Below are 18,198 nucleotides of genomic sequence, written 5' to 3'. Positions count from 1 at the left end.
TAATTTATATTGGCTATGAGTTGCTATCTTTTAACTGAGATGTAATACATTATATACTGGTGTGTATACCTGTAGTGTGCTCTGATGCGAACTGAACTCTAACATCATTTTTTGCATAGTTTAGTGTGATAGTATGCTAGTATGAGACCTTGAGTGACATCTCATTCATTTTGCGTTACTGTAACAACTGGAACATTTGAACATCAGCCTGAGGAGTAATTTGATTTGCTTTAAAAATATTGCAAGGTTATGTAACTGAGTTCCACTTCTTTGAGTAAGTCACCTACACGCTAACACTTTCGTGACTTTTCTCTTTAGTATATATGCAGCATTCATTCAGAAGAATTAAAAATGGAAAGGCTGCAATCCTGTGTTAGGTGTTGATACTCGTCACAGCAAATCTATCTGACCACACAAATGATTTTGTTAACTATACCTTAACTCTGATATATGAAACACTTACGGTTTTTAGGCAGTAGACAACTCTTTACATTCAAGTTAATAATTTTTTCACAGTTAAAAAGTCTACATCAACTGTTGGAGGTGCTACTTGCTCTTCTGGATAAAGATGTACCTGAAAACTGTAAAAACTGTGCTCAGTACTTTTTGCTATTCAATAACTTTGTGCAGAAGGTAAGAAGCCATTATTTTTTCATTCTATTTCAAAGGACAGTAGTAAAGCAGCCAGTCATCCATACTCATAGGAGGTCTAAGCAACACAGTGAAACTCTTCCAGAATGTGTGGGCTTTTTGGGGGGTTTTTTTGTTTGTTTGTTTCTTTTTTCTTTTTTTTTCAGAAAAGGAAATGGCTTTGAACACTGGCTTAGGATAAAATAACACAAAAATATAGCAGCAAAGTATGCCAGTTGAAGATGCCATACCCAGAGTTTGCATTTTGGGCTTCTGTTTTGTGGGGGTGTTCTTGACTGTTCTTAAAAATATATGTGTGTGTGCGTGTGTATATATATAAAACTGACTGGACTGTTCACCCCAGTATGGTTTCTCTATTCTTTTTTTCTTTTTATAGGACAGTTATTTTGCATATGCTAATTCCGATCTGGTTTATATGAGACAGCTTTTTAGAGGTGTACCTTATTGATCTGCACGATTAATTTTTTAAGAATAGCAAATGCAGTGCTTAGCCCTTGCATTTCACTTTTTATTTCCTAGAGCACTAACTCTTTACCAGCACAGAAATGTAACTTTTTATTGTTGTCTGAACAGCAGGGTATAAGGGCTTGCAGTCTTCTTCTCAGACACTCTGCTCTGAGGCACATGATCAACTTTCTCCTTGGCCCCAACCGGCAAAATAATCAGGTAAAGTTTATGTAGCATGTGTTGTGCTGTAGTTTTTCTATCCCCGTGGGTTTTTTATGATGTTCAAATTCTGGATAAATACTTTTCATGTGGTAGGATAGATGAATCATTGGATTATTCTGCAAGCTTCATGCAAGTCTTAATCTACAGATGAGTAGAGTGGAAATGGCTGTTTTGGCAGAAGTGAGCATCCTGGTTTTGATAATAACAAAATTTTCTACCAACTTCAAAGTAATTAGAACACTGTGATGGACTGTTAAGGACATTGTTTTGTTTTGACCTAACAGAAGTTAACTAAATTAACGAATCAAAAGTTAATTAAATCTCTCATTTGGCTCAAGCAGAATCGCAGGTGGAGTTCAGCACAAGCACGTGAGTTTGGATATCTTCACAATACTGTAGCACTGCTGGTTTTGCATTCTGATGTCTCTTCACAAAGGAATGTTGGTAAGAATTGCGGTTTTTGCCTTTTGGTGACTTTACATTTCAGATACTTTCCCTGGGAGTAACTTAATATCAGTGAGGAAAATACAATAACCTTTAATTTAAGGCAGCAATGGTTCACATATGTTTGATTACTTTTTCTCTGGCTGTAAATGTACCAAGAGGCTGTGGCAAACAGAAGGTATTACAGGCACTTGGGGAGGGGGGAAATCTTTATATTAATATTATTGTGCCTTCTCCTCCTCCCCCATATGCTTAAAAGGTCTTTCTTCATGTGAGCGAATCAGGCTGTGTCGTTGTTGGCTGGAACAGACTCACAACCAAATAGGCTGTATTAATATTTTGCTTAGATTTGTTATGCCTTTTGCTAATCTCAAGGGGAGTATTTAGACTGAGCTACTGAATAACAAGCAATGAAATACTCTCCTAGATACTTCTTACAAGAGACAGAAATATCCAAATAAAGATATAAAGTAACAAGTTGAGATCTTCAGTTTACTGGGAGAGGAATTTAAAGTTGTCTTTTTAAAATAATGACTTGATTTCTGTTTAGAGTTAGAGGCAGTCAAAAATCATGAAGTAAAAGAAGAACGATAAACGTTCTGAATATGATGAATGTGCAACAGTGATTGGGAATGAAACTAAAGCTCAAAGTACTGATAGTAAATATGAACATTTTGCTTTGATCTTCTTGCAGTTCATTTGCCTATGTTGTCACTAAAGTAGATGACACTTCAGTGTGCAAGAGATCATTACTCAGAGTGGCAGCATACGAGCTATAAGCTAGTTGAGATGAATGTCATTAGAGGTGACAAGGTGCCAGATGAGCAGCAGTGTCTTCGAGGTGTGTAGAACGAACTAATTTATTAGTGGATTGTTTTTGTATTTGCTGTTATAGCTCCTGGTCTTTTTAAGCAGCGTCCACCTCTAAGCATCACCACTTCAGGTCCACTTTTGATGCTCCATGAAGAAGTGGAAGCCTTGTTATTCCTGTCTGAGGGAAAACCCTACTTAATGGAGGTATCTGTTCTAAATTCTGCCCTGCTTAAACCTAAAAGCTGCTCTGATGTGATTTCTTTGTAGTATCCTTTCATGAAAAACACCTCATATTAAAAAGCAGCCAGCTGGGGGGTATGAGGTTACTGTTTTGAGCCTAAACAAGAAGGCACCTTTGGTTTCTTCTTGACCCCTTCTTATTCTAGTGTATCCCTACACTTAGGGATCTGGTTTGAGAGTTTAGAAAGTTAGCAAAGGCAGTTGAACACATTTTTCAAGGGCCCATGCAATCAGTTACCACGTCAGCTGGAGGTGCTGCCTTGAATCGTTCTGACCTAATGGATCGTGCTTGACCAGACCCTTGGTGGTGGGTCAGGAGGGCAGAGGTTCAGCTCACTGGACTGTGAAGGTGCTGGGAGAAAAAGCTGCCTCCTTCCTGGAAGAGGCTAACATTCTGTTACAAACTTAAAAATAATTGTATGGCGGTGTCTGAAATTGTTTACACTTTTCCATTAGGTGATGTATGCGTTACGAGAGCTGACTGGATCTCTGTCGATTCTCATTGAGATGGTGGTGTACTGCTGCTTTTGTAATGAGCACTTCTCCTTTACTGTGCTACACTTCATCAAGGTAGGGAATCTAATTTTCGTGTGTTTCTTCTAGACTTGGGTCATACTGAGACTCGTGGGTTACAATGACACTGGGATGTGCAGAACAAGCAGTACAGATTGTTGGACTGGGGAGGCGTTGGGGAGTTGGGAGATTATTTTAGGCTTTTACTGTTTAAAACAACACATTTTCAAAAATCTGTAAAGTTGTCTTGTAATTTTTGCATCATCAGCATATTTTACTAAGTAACTTCATTTTTCTTACATGCAGACTCAGCTGGAAACTGCTCCACCTCATGAACTGAAAAACATATTCCAGTTACTCCATGAGATACTGGTAGGTGAAGAGTAAAGACTTGTACAGGATGGATTTTGTGTCGATGCAGAATGAAAAAAAATAACTGCGTGGCTAATTTTAAACATCCACGTATCTTTTAATCTTCAATTTGGAGTTTTTATTAATTTTTGACCTGCTGTCTTGATAATCTGGTGATATATGAAGCTTCACAAGTGTTATTTGTTTTTCATGTTGAGGTGGATAAAACCGTTCCATTCCACACAACTTAATTACATTGACCTTTTTCTTTTCTAACAGGTTATTGAAGACCCATTACAAGTAGACCGCATCAAATTTGCCTTTGAAACTGAAAATGGATTAATAGGCAAGTAAGCCAGTTGGTGAATGCTCCTGTATCATACTGACCCTTATGTTGATGATGGTTCATGTCATCTCCTAGTTTCTAATCCTTCTAAACTGTTGTTATTTCTCAGGGAAAACAACTTGACACGTTTGACTTAGCCACCACCACCCATAAAAATGCTCCAAGAAAATCCAAAATAAACATTAGAATGTTATTGTTACAGCAAACTGGAAAGGAATCTAACTTTGAAAAATTAATTATCTCCAACAACAGCAGTCAGTGAATCCATTTGATACAGAAACTTTACTGAAGTTGCTAAAGCATTCAAAAGCAACAGAAAAGTCCCAGAAGCAATGAGAGCTTTGTGGATATGAATCAGAGAAGAGGCTTTGTGTGCAAGAGAAATGTGGGGTAACCACACGGTGCTCAGACAGCACCTCTGAGTTAGTGCAGCTTGAGCATCCTTGTCGTAGCTGTTTGGGTGAGGAGCTGCTTCAGACTGTGACTTTCACCTTAAGTCATTTTGGATTCTGTTTAGTGAGAAGGAATGTTTAGCTTTGTTCTTTATTTCTCTCTTACACTTCAGTGCTCTGCTGTTTAGTAGTTTCTGTGTATGACTGATAGAAGATAATGTGCAGCAGAGAATAGCTAAGTGGATATTTTATTTCTGGATAAATTGGTCCCACTTGGACCAATTCTATCCTGTAACTTGGGCAATACATGACCTTTTTATCCTCTACAGAGGAGAGCTGCAATTATTCAATTGGATTTTTACGTTAAAGGCTTCAAGAACTGCTGAGTTCTGGGAGTGAAAGCTGTAGTTTTACTTTGGAGCTGCCTTACAACAGCATAGAACAGCACCCAGCCTCACTGCATGTGGACCGTGACCTGACCCTCACATTGCTGATTTTTTTTCTCGGAGAAAAATTAGTCAAATAGTAGTTTTCTGTGGTCCTCAGTAGGGTGTTCGTGCATAATTTGCAGTACACCAGTGCTGTAATTTTAATCATCTGCTGTGCTTCAACGGTAGAAAAACTGGCAATTTGCAGTTCCCTGGTGAGTATTTGCCAACTTTAGGGGTTTCGCTGCAGTGTTCTTCAATAACTGCTAAGGACAGAGCAGTTTTTGAGTAGCAAATCTGATTGTGGAAGCCCTGTGAAAATCTTTGTGCTTTTCCTCAAAGAAATTTGTTAAAAGATGTGGGAATTTATGCCATAGAAAACTTCCTGGTTGGAATGGCCTGGGGTTTTGCCCAAATGTCCCATAGAAGAGTTTGGTGGCTGTTGAATTCCACTGTATTTGGGTGTGTGAAGCAGCTTTAAACATTCTCCTAGCTTTGCAAATTTTGGTCCAGGCAGAAGCTGGTGATCTGGTCCATTTGTGGGGGTTTCAAACAATCCTTTTTTCCTTCAGATAGATGTAACCATAGTGATTATCTAACATAGAATGGATTATAGAGGGAAAATAACTGCATTAGGAGAAGACTGTTTAAAATTCAGGTACCACATTTGAAAGAATTACTGCATTTTCGCTTTGATCTATTTTTAATCCAACAGAGTTGTGGAATTACTCAAAACTCCTAGCAGTACAGCAGTGTGTTTAACCCACATACTCGCGCTAACATCTGTAGAAATAACTTCTACCACCTAAGTTAAAATTTCAGCTGCATCTTTGCTGTGTTTTCAGCCTGGCTGGTGCACAGGAATCTGAATTGTGTTCTTTAATCCATGTGTTTGTCCCCACAGCCCTGATGCACCACAGCAACCATGTGGACAGCAGCCGCTGTTACCAGTGTGTCAAGTTCCTTGTTACTTTGGCTCAGAAGTGAGTAATACAGGTTTCGGAGTTTAATGTCATCCCTACCTTAGGCCCCTCTGTGACTCTTTATGCTACTATTCTTTATACTTTTGGTCAACTTTACCTTTTGTTACTGTGATATAAGTGGTGCTCAAAGGTCTTGACAGTACCTGTGTCAGTATGAAGTTAAATTGTTACTGATTAGTACCTCCGTTAGATTTCTCATATAACAACTGGTAATTGCTGTTTATAAAGGCAAAGGTCAGCTGCATTCTGTAGGGCAGGAGCCTGGCACTGGGACCACCAAAAACATAAGGAAGCTGTCCCAGATTTTTGCAATGTATTGATTCCTAAATTCTGTTTGTTTTAGAAGTTGGCATATGTCCTGATAAAGCATAGTTCTGAAATACGTGAATCTGTGTAGTAGACTTTGTGTAAACTTTACTCTTGCTAAATCAGTTAATAACAGGGTTGTACAGTTTAAGTCAGAGTTTGCAGTGCTTACAGTGCATACACAGGGCAGCAGCGCAAAGAGAGAGAAGTCTTCAGATTTTTTTCAGTTTGCCAGAATGCTGTGTTTGTAACTAATGAAAATAATTTCGATTTCCAAGGTGTCCTACTGCAAAAGATTATTTCAAGGAGAATTCTCACCACTGGAGTTGGGCTGTGCAGTGGCTACAGAAGAAGGTAATTTGGCTGTTACTTTATGTTTAAAGTGAGAATTATGAAATCTCTATGCTCTGTATGGCTCTCTGAGATGACACTAAAGACAAAATACAAGCTACTTTCTTTTTTACAAGAATAGTTTGTGTGCAGCTAAATCTGATACATGCAAGAACTTCAATAGGCCCCCATGTGTTTCAGGCATAGATGCGTGTACAGTGAGTAAAACCGAGTGAATGGTCGTAGTGATTATTCCTGGCCATGTGGGAAGCTTTCAGTGCCACTATATTCCTGTTAGAAGGTTTCACTTTTTTAAAAAAGCAGTTTGCCTGTGTGTGATGTGAGAGAATCCATAAATGAGTGGATTCCTTACCAAATCATTGCAGCTTTGCACAAAACATAGCTGTTGACAGCTATATTCTTCCTCCCACACGTGTAGTTTTTGTTCTTCCCTCTAAACTTAACGTAGGTTGGCTAACGCATCTTTATTAAATACCCAAGGACACTTTGGAAACTTAAAGCTCAGAAGAATTGTCTCAGGTTTCCCTCTAGCCAAGCATGGTTATGCTTGGTCTCCCAGCCCTGCACGTACAACACAACAGCATCCCAGCTCCAGGCTCCTTTCTGGCCAGACAGCTGCTGCCAGGCAGATGTCAGACACGGGAACCCGTATTGGAAACAGGTTTAGTGGGATACTGGCAGCACAGCTGGCACGACTTGTTGCCACAGTGAACTGACAGGTCTGGGTAGTCCTGCTGTACCCGTTTTTATTTGGTACTGGCTCGTGTAAACCTCGAATCCACCACTACAGGAAGTTGGCTGCTGGTTTTCAGCTGAGGGACAATAACCTCTCTGACTGTTCTGGCCACATTAAAAGTGCATCCTTGTCTGTGCCTCAGATCTCCAGCTCATTGCCAAAGGATTCAGGAAGCTTGTTCCAGACTTGTTAGTTCACTTACCATTACAAGTGGATGAGGCTTTACACATCTAAAACCCCTATGACAATTTTATGGCTTTCTTGGCTTTTTATGCAGATGTCTGAACATTATTGGGCTCCACAGAGTAACGTGTCCAATGAAACATCAACTGCAAAAACCTTCCAGCGCACTATTTCAGCACAGGTATGTGTCAGTCTTGGGAGACGATGTTAAACTTGTTTTGTTTCCTTTTTTTTTTTGCTTTTCAGTTAGCGTCTTTGGTTTTGGCAACTTAGCATATTCCAGTGCACTTAAGACCGTTCTTCTTTTAGAAGCCTAGACTGTGTGGTTGTACCTAAAAAAACCAAGCCATGAATGATATTAGTCAATACCTCACAATTAGCTGTGGTGACTCAGCTATCTCACTACAGCAGCTGTATTGTTTCAGAATCAACTTTTTAAAAAAAGAGAGATATTATGAAATAAAGGTTATCTCCATGGCCCCTGACACTGTCTTGGACTGTTTTCAACTCAGGACACGCTGGCCTATGCCACAGCCTTGCTGAACGAGAAGGATCAGTCTGGAAGCAGTAACGGGTCAGAAAGTAGTCCAGCCAACGAGAATGGAGAGAGACATCTGCAGCAGGTAACAACAAATAACGGCATGTTTATCTTCTGTTGCGTTGCTCTGTTATCTCGTTCCTGGGGCTGGGGTCAGAACCATTGCTGAATTTAGATCAGTTGTGCACCTTGCAAAAGCAACTTGCCACGTTTTTCTCTCTCTCCTTGTGTGTATTGAAGGGCTCAGAGTCTCCTATGATGATCGGTGAGCCTAAAAGTGACCTTGATGATGTTGACCCGTAGAGGATCCTATGGACGCAGGAACAGATCAACACAAACATTTAATGCCTGGTACCTACTGAAACTGGAGTCCCGTTCTTACGCCGTTACAAGAGTCTGGAAGAGAAGTGGCTTTACAGGGTCAGAGGCGATGCTGGAGGAGGTTGTTTCCCTGAAAGCCAAAAGCATTTTTTTTTTTTTAGCCACGAAGGCTTCAGATCAATAAATATTCTAGAAAACTGCATCTTCGCCTGCAGTAGCTTATGAAAGTCCAGACACCAAAAACAGTTTGTCAAGAAGATTTTATCAAATACACAAATGCTAGTGGTTGAATTTTTATGTGAACATTAAATGAGTGAATGTAAAACTGTTGCTTTTCTGTGATGCTGCAAAAAAAAAAATCTTTTGGTTTTTATACAGGAAAAAAAATGGATTGCCCTTATGTATGGAGGGCAAATTTTTAATCTTTCTGATAATATTGAATAGGAATATTCAAATTTCTGTAAAGATGTGTGATGACTTACATTTCATTGTAAAATATTAGTTAAAGAATGGGTTTACATAAGGACTTTCTGTATTTAATATGTCTCCCTGCCAAGTTGTAAAGGTCTTTATGAGAAGATTTCTCTGTAAGGAGAGATTCCTTACAGAATGGTTTGGTCAAGGAGATCTGGAATGGGTCATCTTTTCTGGTACTCCTCAAAAACCACAGACAATTGGGAAGGGCAATAAGAGCTTTGCTCTCTAGGTATGCAAGTGTTTATTATTAAAGGATGTTGGTGGATTTAAAAAAAAAGTTAATGAGTAGTTTAAAAGAAAGAAAAAGCACTTTAAGATGGAATTCTGTTACAGTTTTACTCATTAAATTTTTTTTAACCTTTGGAGACATATTGAATAAAATGTAGTCTCAATCATGTGATTTGCAATCACTTGCTTGTGCTTTGAAATCACTGAGAAAGTTGGTATTGGTTGTATATGATGAATAATTCCTTGAGTTGGGAACACTACTGTGCAGATTTTACAGTGATTTTCACATGGGGAAAGAATGATTTGGCTTTGTTTGTATTTTCACTTGACCAGGCAATGTTTAAAAATATCACAACTCTTGATTTGCTCATAAACCACTGGAAACCAGTTGGGATGGTTTGAGCACAGTTTTGTTCTCCATGTCAAGTGCAGTTCAGTGATTTCTGGCTCTGGATACAGGCTTCTTTTGTGCCAACTAACTCTTCATCTTTTGTACATTTTGCGTTTGTCACGTTTTCTGCACTGCTTTTTGCCTTTATTTATGGATTCTGCCTTACTTTAAAAAAAAAATTATATAAACAAACATGCACAGAAATGGGGGACATCTTAAGGAGTGCCTGGGTACCTCCAGAATAGACGAATTTGCCAAGTTAAAGGCACAACCAGCCAAAAAGTGCCTTTTTTTTTTTTTTTCTTTTTTACATACTGTTGCCGAAACAAGAAGCAGCAGACAGCTTTTCACTGTTGTGCACTAATATTAAAATTAACCAGTCATTTCACTGTTGGGAGTAAACATCCGATCTGATTTCAGCTGTACAGCTTTATAACTTATTGCGGGTTAAGAGAACCGTTGTCACGAGTTGCACGTGTGAAGAAGTAAGAGTGGCATCGTAGCGAATCTCTCGCTTCCTTTTCCAAACGATGTCTTCATAGACACGGCAGAGTTAGCATTTTGTAGGTGTTTCTGATAATGTGCCGGGACATTTTAAAATGTGATGTTTTAAATTAATGTTGAATAAATCATTTCTTACGGGATACCCCTTTCTCCCTTTTCCCCCATCCCTAACACTTCGGGCCATAAATCATCAGGAGAAGTCAGTACACAGCGGTGATGGCGATGGAAGAAGCTGGTAACGTTCCTATGGGTTGGCACCACTTCTCACTTCAGGTTCCTGTTATTTCCTATGGAAACAACGTCCTCAATTACCGCAGGCCTAGAGAAGCGTTCATAATGAGAATTGCATCCTGATGGCTCATCACCGCTGTATACTTGAAACCAATACAAACTTTTTCATGGTTCTGCTCACGCTTGTACAAAGTCAGTGGTTATAATTTGCAATAAGATGATACTTGGTCAATTATTTTTGTTTCCAGCTGCTGTCATTTGAACCTGCTGAAGATTATTTTTTGGAAAATAGAGTTCAACAAAACTAGTTTTTGTGTAAATTGTGATGCATTTCTATGTTGTAATTTTTACTGCCAATCTTTTTGGATGAAAATGTTTTTATACAGCTTACAAAATGTTCAGTGAGGAGCAGCCCCAGCCTGCCTGTGAGCATTCGGGGAGATGTTGTCCGATGAATACGTAGACATTTGGCACTGGAAAAACAGACAGTCTTGATGAACAGTCTTGGGATTCCTGGTCAATGGAATAAAGTTATTCCTTTCACAGAAAACCAGTGTAATCTTTAGATTGCGCATATGCTGCTCTGCTGTTGTCCTGTTGATCCCCTTATCTCGAAACTGCTGGTGTGAGGTGCAGAAGGCTGGACAGGCAGCCCACTCACCTACGAGATACTAAGCCAGGGCTAATCTTTTAATATTGTCTCCTTCCACCAGGTCTATGCAGGCTTGAACTAAGCCATGAAAGCTGGATCTGGCTTATCGTGTGTGGAACGTGCTCACACCTTCTGCTGGGAGCCGGCGGGCGAGTGGGCAGCAGGACCTTCCCCTGTCGCAGGGCAGTCAGTGGAGGTGAAATATCGGGGGGTTACAACCTTGTACATCAGCTGAAAAAGCGCCAGTTGTGTCCAGGCTGTTTGGGAGCTCTTGGGCCAACATCCCTTTTGTGGAAAATTCAGACTATAGCCGATAAAAAAATGGGCGGTAATTACATACATGTTATGTAATTACGTGTTTAGGTTAGAGTTGGCTTTTTGCCATCTTTAGGTGATAATTTAAACGTTTCAAAGTGGTGCTTCCTACTGTGTGTTGGTCTTCTCTTGCCAGTTGAAGCCGGAGTAACAAATCTGTGAGGGGCTTTTTGCTGGGGAAAAACACCTGACCCAGAATAGCCAAAGTTTGACAGTTTAGCCTGGTGCTTGTGGCACCAAGCTTAATTTTTTTAATCTGTCCGCAGGTAACACAACAAAAAATTATATATTGTAGTGCCAGGAGGCCGCTAATCACCAAAAAAAATAAAGTGAGACCCAGCTTTGGTGGCTTCAGGTACTTCTTTCTCTGCTGCTGTGCATCTCTGAGTGCTTACACTTTATTTTCTCTCTGGTGCTTCAGTGTTTATGGAGTGAAGCCCAGTGTTACCGGCAACAGCAGCAACAAGCACAGGGGCACGTTCCCTGAGCTGGATGACGGTTTGTTTCCGTAACTGGATGCTCTTGACCTACGCCACTGTTTTAAAAACAAACAGCTTTTGTTATGTGTGTGTGGGACAACAGGACTCAGCCCCTGGTCCCTGCGCCTGTCCCAGAGGTCAGGTGTCTTCAGGGGGCCAGTGATGGTCCAGGGACACCTGGAAGCAGAAGGAGCGACCGTGCAGACCCGCTAATGAAGGAGAGCTCGTTTAGGGGAGCAGCAACCCTGCCAGGCGGGTACCAGCTCCCCCTTCCACACTGTTTCCCCCAGGGATGTACATGAAGCCAGACGAAGGATCATATCTATTGAGCACTGGTCATGAATTTTATTTTAAAAAGACATTTATAAAATGTTTATTTATAAAATTCCAAATAAATACTTAAGGTACAAATGTAAAAACCAAGATACCATGAAAGCTTTTTCTTTTTTTTTTTTTTTTTCCGAAAAGAGTTACAGCCAGTTCTATGTGTCTTGGGAAGCCCTGTTAAAGAAAGGCATACCACCAGCAGATCATTAGCTTTCACTTAACAACAACAAAAAAACACTAACAAAGCAGTAGCTGACTCTGTAGTAATGCAGATTAAAATCTAATTAAACAAGCAGACTGTTTAAACTAGAGCCCTTACACTTGACTAAAAAGTAAAGTCTCCTAAGTACATGAGTAAGCAGTTATAAAACTGCCCAAAAATGGCTAAACCATGATTTCCAGCTGCTAAGCAGCGTTCGCTGACATCTAACGAGCAACTACCAGAAAAGAAAGGAGCAACACTCACCACAATTGGTTTTGTTGCATTTTTTCTAAAGGTGGTGGTTTTGTTGTGTGCTGAGTGACAACAAGAACAAAGAGCCTTGAGACGGCTCATACAGTCAGGGTGTCTATAGAAAGGCCCGGTGTGTGGTGGGGAAAGGATGCTGGGATGGCTCCAGTGATGGGGCAGGACTTCGGGAAGCTCTTGCAGAGCCACCCTTGGGCTTGGCCCCCTGGGATGCAAGAGGGCGAGGAGCTTGTACCAACCACGGCAGCAGCCCAAGCGTGGAGCATGTCGGAGTGTGGACCGTGCTAGGAGCGCCAGCTCGGCCCCGGGAAGGCACCGAGCTGGTGACACAGCCAGCCAGGCTCCCGTCCCTACCACGCTGGACCAGAGCGGCTGTGGCTCCGGCTCAGCCCGTCCCTAGGGCCGGCTCCGGCAGCAAACGGCAATGGCCGCGGCCACGCTGCTGCCCGGGACACCGGCTGCCACGCAGGTGTTGTCCACGGCGTAGGTTCCCATGGCGCCGGGGCTCTGGGCACGGGCGTTACAGCCCGTCAGTGTCCAGCCATCGTCACAGGCCACTGTCACCTAATGGGAGAGAAGAGGCCACACTCCATGGGCCAGCAAAGGCTCTGCCTGTCCCCAGTGGTCCCCAGGGCTCAGGGTGATGTGGCTGGTGTCGCACTGGCTGGACCCCAGCCGAGGGGAATGTCCCAATACAGGTAGGTGACTGGGGACATCACCGAAGGCTGGGGTTGGAGCTACAGTCACAATGAGATGTCGAAGCCAACCTGACATCGAATCAAGGTGGCAGAGGGATGAGCGGAGGCGAGGACAGCACCATGGCACAGGAGCGTGCACTGTCCCTACCTTCTCCGCAGCGCCCGGGGACACGTGCTCCTTCACCTGGCACTCGAGACTGGCAGCGGGGCAGCACAAGGCGTGTGCCACCACCTCTGTCCTGACAGCACAGCGGCTGGGCGCACTCCCTGGCCCTGGGACGGGTCTGCCACCATCACCCAGCGCTGCGGCGGGGGAGTGAAAACTGCACCCTGCAAGGGGAGAGGGGCTGTCGGCGTGGGGCAGCTGTGGCAGCATCCCAGGGCAGACACAGGCACTAAGGGATGTTCCTGCTGAGCCCTGAGCCCTCCCTGCCTCTGCACACGCAGCACGTGTCCCCCTTCAGTACTTAAAAGGGGCCTATGAGATGGGGACAGACTTTTTAGCAGAGCCTGTCGTGATAGGACAAGGGGTGATAGTTTTAAACTAAAGGAAAAGAGATTCAGGCTGGACATGAGGAAGAAATTTTTTACACTGAGGGTGTTAAAACAGTGGCCCAGGTTGCCCTGGGAGGTGGTGGATGCCCCATCCCTGGAGACATCCCAGGCCAGGCTGGACGGGGCTCTGAGCAACCTGAGCTGGGGCAGATGTCCCTGCTCATGGCAGGGGGGGCGCTGGATGAGCTGGGAAGGTGCCTTCCAAACTAGACTATTCTATGATTCTATGATTCCCTGCTAGCTCAGCACTCACACCCACACTTTTACCCACACCTCCCAGAGCTTTTCTGGTAAAAAGACCCTTGGCCATCAGGATGCTGGCTCAAGGCTCTCTAACCCCCTGTGTCGGGCGTTACCGGTCAGCACATGGTCCCACGAGGAGCAGCCGACCCCCTCGGCCGCCGCAGAGCTGGTGCTGATCCGGCACTGAGCCCTGGGCCATGTGCAGCACCTGGCGATGGCATAGACATGCTGGCCCTGGAAAGCGTTGTGGGCCACGCACTGCTTCTGCCCATCCTTGTCCTGCAGCCGGGGCAGCACAGTGTCACGGGGGTGCTCGGGGCATGGGGACACCCCTGTGAGGCCAGCGGCCACCCCAGGGGCAGCGCTTGAGGCTCTGCACACCCTGCTCACCTCCATGTGCTCCCCCAGCCGCCGGCCGCTGCGGGAGAAGCTGGAGCAACTGAGCATCTCCTCGGCGCCGGCACAGCGAGCCACGGCCGTGGCGTGCCGGGTGAGCCCCGAGCGCGCCGACCACACTGAACGGCAGTACAGCTGCTCATCTGCAACGGGGCAGATGGCGTCAGCGGCACGGTGGGCACCCAGAACCCGTGCACTGGGACATGCCCTGCCAATGCACCGTGCTTTCACCCAGGCACTTCTCTCCCCAGTACGGGCAGAGCTCTGCTGAGCATGCAGCCGAGGTCTTTACCTGCGCCCAGCCGGGGAGGCAGCCCGGCCACACTGTTGGGTGTCTGGAGCTGCTGCTCCTCGGGGAACCACGCCATGTCCATGACATTCTTGGTGGCAAAGTGCAGGAGGCGCTGCCGGAGCTCGGCAAGGCTCAGCTGGGGCTTGGCGCTGAGCAGCATGGCGGCGATGCCTGCGGAGAGCCCAGAGGGGCTGCGGTGAGACCTGGGGGCTGCACAGCCACCTACACATAACCCCCCTGAGCAACACAACTCCAGAGAGATGCGAGAGGAATCGCTGCATCCCATCATCAACACACACGGGATGCGAGAGCTCTGTGCGGGCTGCAGCACCCAAACGTGCCAAAACCATGGCACCGTGGCACTCAAAAATGTCCCCAGCACAGGCAGCCCTGACGTCCTGTGCCTGCAGGGACAGATGCCCAACACCAGCAGGCAGATGGACAGCCCTGCCCGCCACCCCGCAGCCCAGCTCGCCTGCCACATGCGCGGCCGCCTGTGACGTCCCGCTCTGCGCCATGAAGCACGTGCTGCAGTCGCTGGAGGCACCGACGATGTCGTCCCCCGGGGCGAATAGGTCCACGCAGCGGCCAAAGTTGGTGCCCAGGGTGCCGATGGAAGCGGGCTGGTCCTCGCTGTTGGTGGCACCAACCGTGATGACCTGCCAGGGCAGTGACCACGGGCGGGATGGGATGCGCAGCCCCAGCCCACTTCGCACTGGAACAGATGAGCCTGGAGAGGTGGTAGCGTGTCCCCACATGTCCCCACGCCTCGGGGACTCCCCCAGCCCGTACCTCCGATTCAGACGCTGGTGAGTAGAGGCAGGCATCGTCCTTATAGTTACCGGCAGCCGCGACCATCACCACCCCCATCCGCGCCATCTGCCAGCAGCCGGCGTTCAGCACGCGGCTGTAGGCGCCGGCGAAGGGCAGCAGCACCACAAGCGGTGCGTGAGGCTGAGCCTCCAGCGTCGCCTTGATAAACTCCAGGCCTGAGGGGGGATGAGACAAGGGACGGGACACTCTCACAGGAGGGGGACGAGGCAGGGGGCTCCAGGAGGGAGTGCGCTGCTCCCCAGGGCACGGGGTGACTCACCGATGAGGGTCCCACTGATGGTGCCTTTGCCCTGGCAGTTCAGCACACGGAGGCTGTGGATGTTGGCACGAGTGGCCACACCAGCATCGCGCCCGCTCAGCACCCCAGCCACGTGGGTCCCGTGGCTGTCGCACTTGCTGGCCTGGCACAGGTACCATGGTTTTACACCTGGGCTCATTGCATCCAAGCACGTTTGCAGCATCCTCTACATCCCACCCCATCCCTTGTGCTTGGCACCAGCTAAATCCTGCTGCAGAATAAATCCTTAAAAATATTTCAGGATGGGGGGAAAAGAAAAAAATCATCCTGTGCAGAAGGAGAAAAGCTGGCAGAAAGGATGGAGGATGCAGCCAGCCTTCCCAGGGGCTGTGCTCGCACCAGGGTCCCCTGTGCACGCAGCGATGCAGGCAGCACTAGCACACACCGCAGGGTGCAGGAAGGTTTCCCAGCCCCAAGTGTGGGGTGGACCTCGATTCCCTCTTGCAACAACACCTCGAGATGCAACCATGCCCCCCCCCAGCCTGCTTTCCTGGGAAAGGAGCCCTGCTCGGCTCAGCCACAACCCCAAATAGACCACATTGAGGGTCCCAGCATCCCCCAGTTCCCACTGCTGCATGCCCTGCCCAGCATCTTGCCACAAGCCAAGTGAACCTCTTGTCCTGAGAAGCCCCGCAAGCCTGACAAGGGTTTTGTGGGTGCAGGGGGATGCTCTAACCAGGCTACAGCATGCAGCACCCTGGGGCTCACCTGCTTGTGGAAGCGGGTGCTGTCCTCCTCAGGGACATTCTCAAAGTCGGTCACAAGCACCTTGCCCTTGATCTCCCGATGGGTGCTCTGCACACTGGTGTCCAGCAGGTAAATGTCCACCAGATCGCCTTTATCTACCAGAGACCCAGAAAGGGGGGGAAAGCGACCACAGCCACAGTCACCTCAGGCACCTGGGATGCTCCCAAAATGCAGCTTCACAGCCACAGCACCATGGGGCAGGGGGATATCCCCCATCCCCTTGAGATTAAGAGAGGGGATGGGGTCATCGACCATTCCCCACACACCCGTAGATCTCCCCACACACCCTGGCGCTTACTGGGAGGGCTGTAGGCACCCGAGGGCTGCAGCGGCACGATCCTGCCCAGGTTCCAGGGGACGCTCTGGGCAAAGACGTAGGCGTCCTCCTCGACATACTCCACGTGCGGCAGCTTCAGCGCCTGCAGGGAGGAGACACAGTGCAGTGGCAAAGCTCCTGTTCCCCCCGAGCCTGGGGGGAAACCGGCACCACCCCTCCTGTTGTCCTCTCTGCGACCCACCACCCCGGGACCCGTCCTCTGCCCCACAAACCATGTCCAGGACGTCACTGCTCATCTTCACCAAGAAGGCGGGCAGCAGGTGGAAGACGTGCAGCAGCTCGCTCAGGTACCCACGCCGAGCCGCCCGGGCCTGCAGCCGCCGCGCCGTCCGTCGCACCTTGGCCTCGCCGCTGCCCGCCCGCAGCACCACCACGTAGCGCCCGGGCAGCCGCCACGACACCTGCGGGGACACAAGCGCCGGGTTTGGGGGACGCACACACGCGTGGCTGTCCTGGCCGCCCCCCCCTGCTCCAAACCCACCCCGCGCTCCTCACCTTGGCGGCACGGTGCAAGGCGGCGGGTCCCGACGGGGCGGCCCCGACGGCGGCTGCCTCCTCCTCGGCCGCCCCCAGCTCCGCCGCCGCCGCCGCCACCAGCGCCAGCACCAGCGCCAGCACCAGCGCCAGCACCCGCGGGGCCATGGCGGCCCCGAGCCCCGACGGGCAGCGCGGAGCTGCCGGCAGCCGCCGAGCGCCCTCAGCACAGCGCAGCCCCGGCCGCGGAGGAACCGCCGCGCACCCGCGGAGAAGCCGAAGAGCCGGAGCGGACCCGCGGTTGCGGCTCTGCCCGGCGCGGCGGGGCGGGGATGGCGCCACCGCCGCCGGCCCCGTCGGCCCGACCGGGCGCGTTAACCATTAACGGGGAGGGGAGCGGGGGGCGCGGGGGAGCGCACGGCGTGGGGGCGCGGGGGGAGCGGCGGAGCTGGGAGCGCTGCCCGCAGCAGCCGCTGCTCACCAGCCAGCTGGGAATTCCCCCCAGAGTCCCCGTGCATCCGTGGGAGCTCTGGCAAGCAAAACGCAGACGCTCAAGGACTATTTTCAGAAAGGGCTGAAAGCTTTTATGTGCCTCTTACTGGCTTACTTCAGAGATAAATTTCCATGAAAGCCTCTAATCCTGTTTAGGCATTTTTTACAGAGTCGTCACACATCGCAAATATTATTTTTTCTGGGATACAGTTGGTGCTTTCGCTGCTGCTTTCCACTGCTGCCCCTCCACAGCGCCAGGCTCCCACGCTGTCCCAATATCCCCAGTGACCTTCCCTGCTCCCTGCTACTGAAGGAAATAGCGATTTTTTTTTTTTTACTGGCTATTTATAGGCTCCTCAGAGCTTCTATGTTTTACATGGATGTATAAGTTTTATGGATATGTATATGTTCCATTTTTAATGAGACCTCGAGTGGGTGCCTGCACCCTGGTTTGGGTAAGTGGGGGGATGCCAGACCCCACTTCCCACCTGCTC

The 18,198-nt window shown here is 47.5% G+C and overlaps 2 protein-coding genes across 4 annotated transcripts in view; one reads left to right on the top strand and one right to left on the bottom strand.

Moving 5' to 3' along the window:
• USP24 (ubiquitin specific peptidase 24) overlaps positions 1–10,005 on the top strand; it is a 62,952-nt gene extending 52,947 nt beyond the window's left edge. Inside the window, exons 56-67 of one of the 3 annotated variants that reach the window (XM_065655535.1) lie at positions 517–633; positions 1,228–1,317; positions 1,659–1,764; positions 2,660–2,781; positions 3,274–3,387; positions 3,637–3,702; positions 3,961–4,027; positions 5,752–5,830; positions 6,415–6,490; positions 7,501–7,587; positions 7,919–8,029; positions 8,185–10,005. In XM_065655535.1, the coding sequence (XP_065511607.1) occupies positions 517–633; positions 1,228–1,317; positions 1,659–1,764; positions 2,660–2,781; positions 3,274–3,387; positions 3,637–3,702; positions 3,961–4,027; positions 5,752–5,830; positions 6,415–6,490; positions 7,501–7,587; positions 7,919–8,029; positions 8,185–8,247 (1,098 nt within the window). In that variant the 3' untranslated portion in view covers positions 8,248–10,005. Of the gene's footprint in view, positions 1–516; positions 634–1,224; positions 1,318–1,658; positions 1,765–2,659; positions 2,782–3,273; positions 3,388–3,636; positions 3,703–3,960; positions 4,028–5,751; positions 5,831–6,414; positions 6,491–7,500; positions 7,588–7,918; positions 8,030–8,184 lie in introns of all 3 variants that reach the window. The other 2 variants (XM_065655533.1, XM_065655532.1) reach the window with 2 other exon arrangements.
• Positions 10,006–12,734: 2,729 nt separating this feature from the next.
• On the bottom strand, positions 12,735–17,590 carry PCSK9 (proprotein convertase subtilisin/kexin type 9; the record flags this gene model as incomplete). Its single annotated transcript, XM_065656985.1, has 12 exons — positions 12,735–12,902; positions 13,185–13,366; positions 13,948–14,113; positions 14,225–14,373; positions 14,523–14,693; positions 14,998–15,181; positions 15,315–15,511; positions 15,616–15,757; positions 16,363–16,496; positions 16,700–16,820; positions 16,951–17,139; positions 17,234–17,590. Coding segments are annotated over 12 exons (2,160 nt in total), but the record flags the coding sequence as incomplete, so codon positions are not given.
• Positions 17,591–18,198: the final 608 nt, after the last annotated feature.

This window comes from Caloenas nicobarica, chromosome Z (genome assembly GCF_036013445.1).
Source record: "Caloenas nicobarica isolate bCalNic1 chromosome Z, bCalNic1.hap1, whole genome shotgun sequence".
NCBI classification, from domain to species: Eukaryota; Metazoa; Chordata; class Aves; order Columbiformes; family Columbidae; genus Caloenas; species Caloenas nicobarica.
Note: the sequence above shows the minus strand (reverse complement) of the source record. Positions and strands in the feature narration are given on the sequence as shown.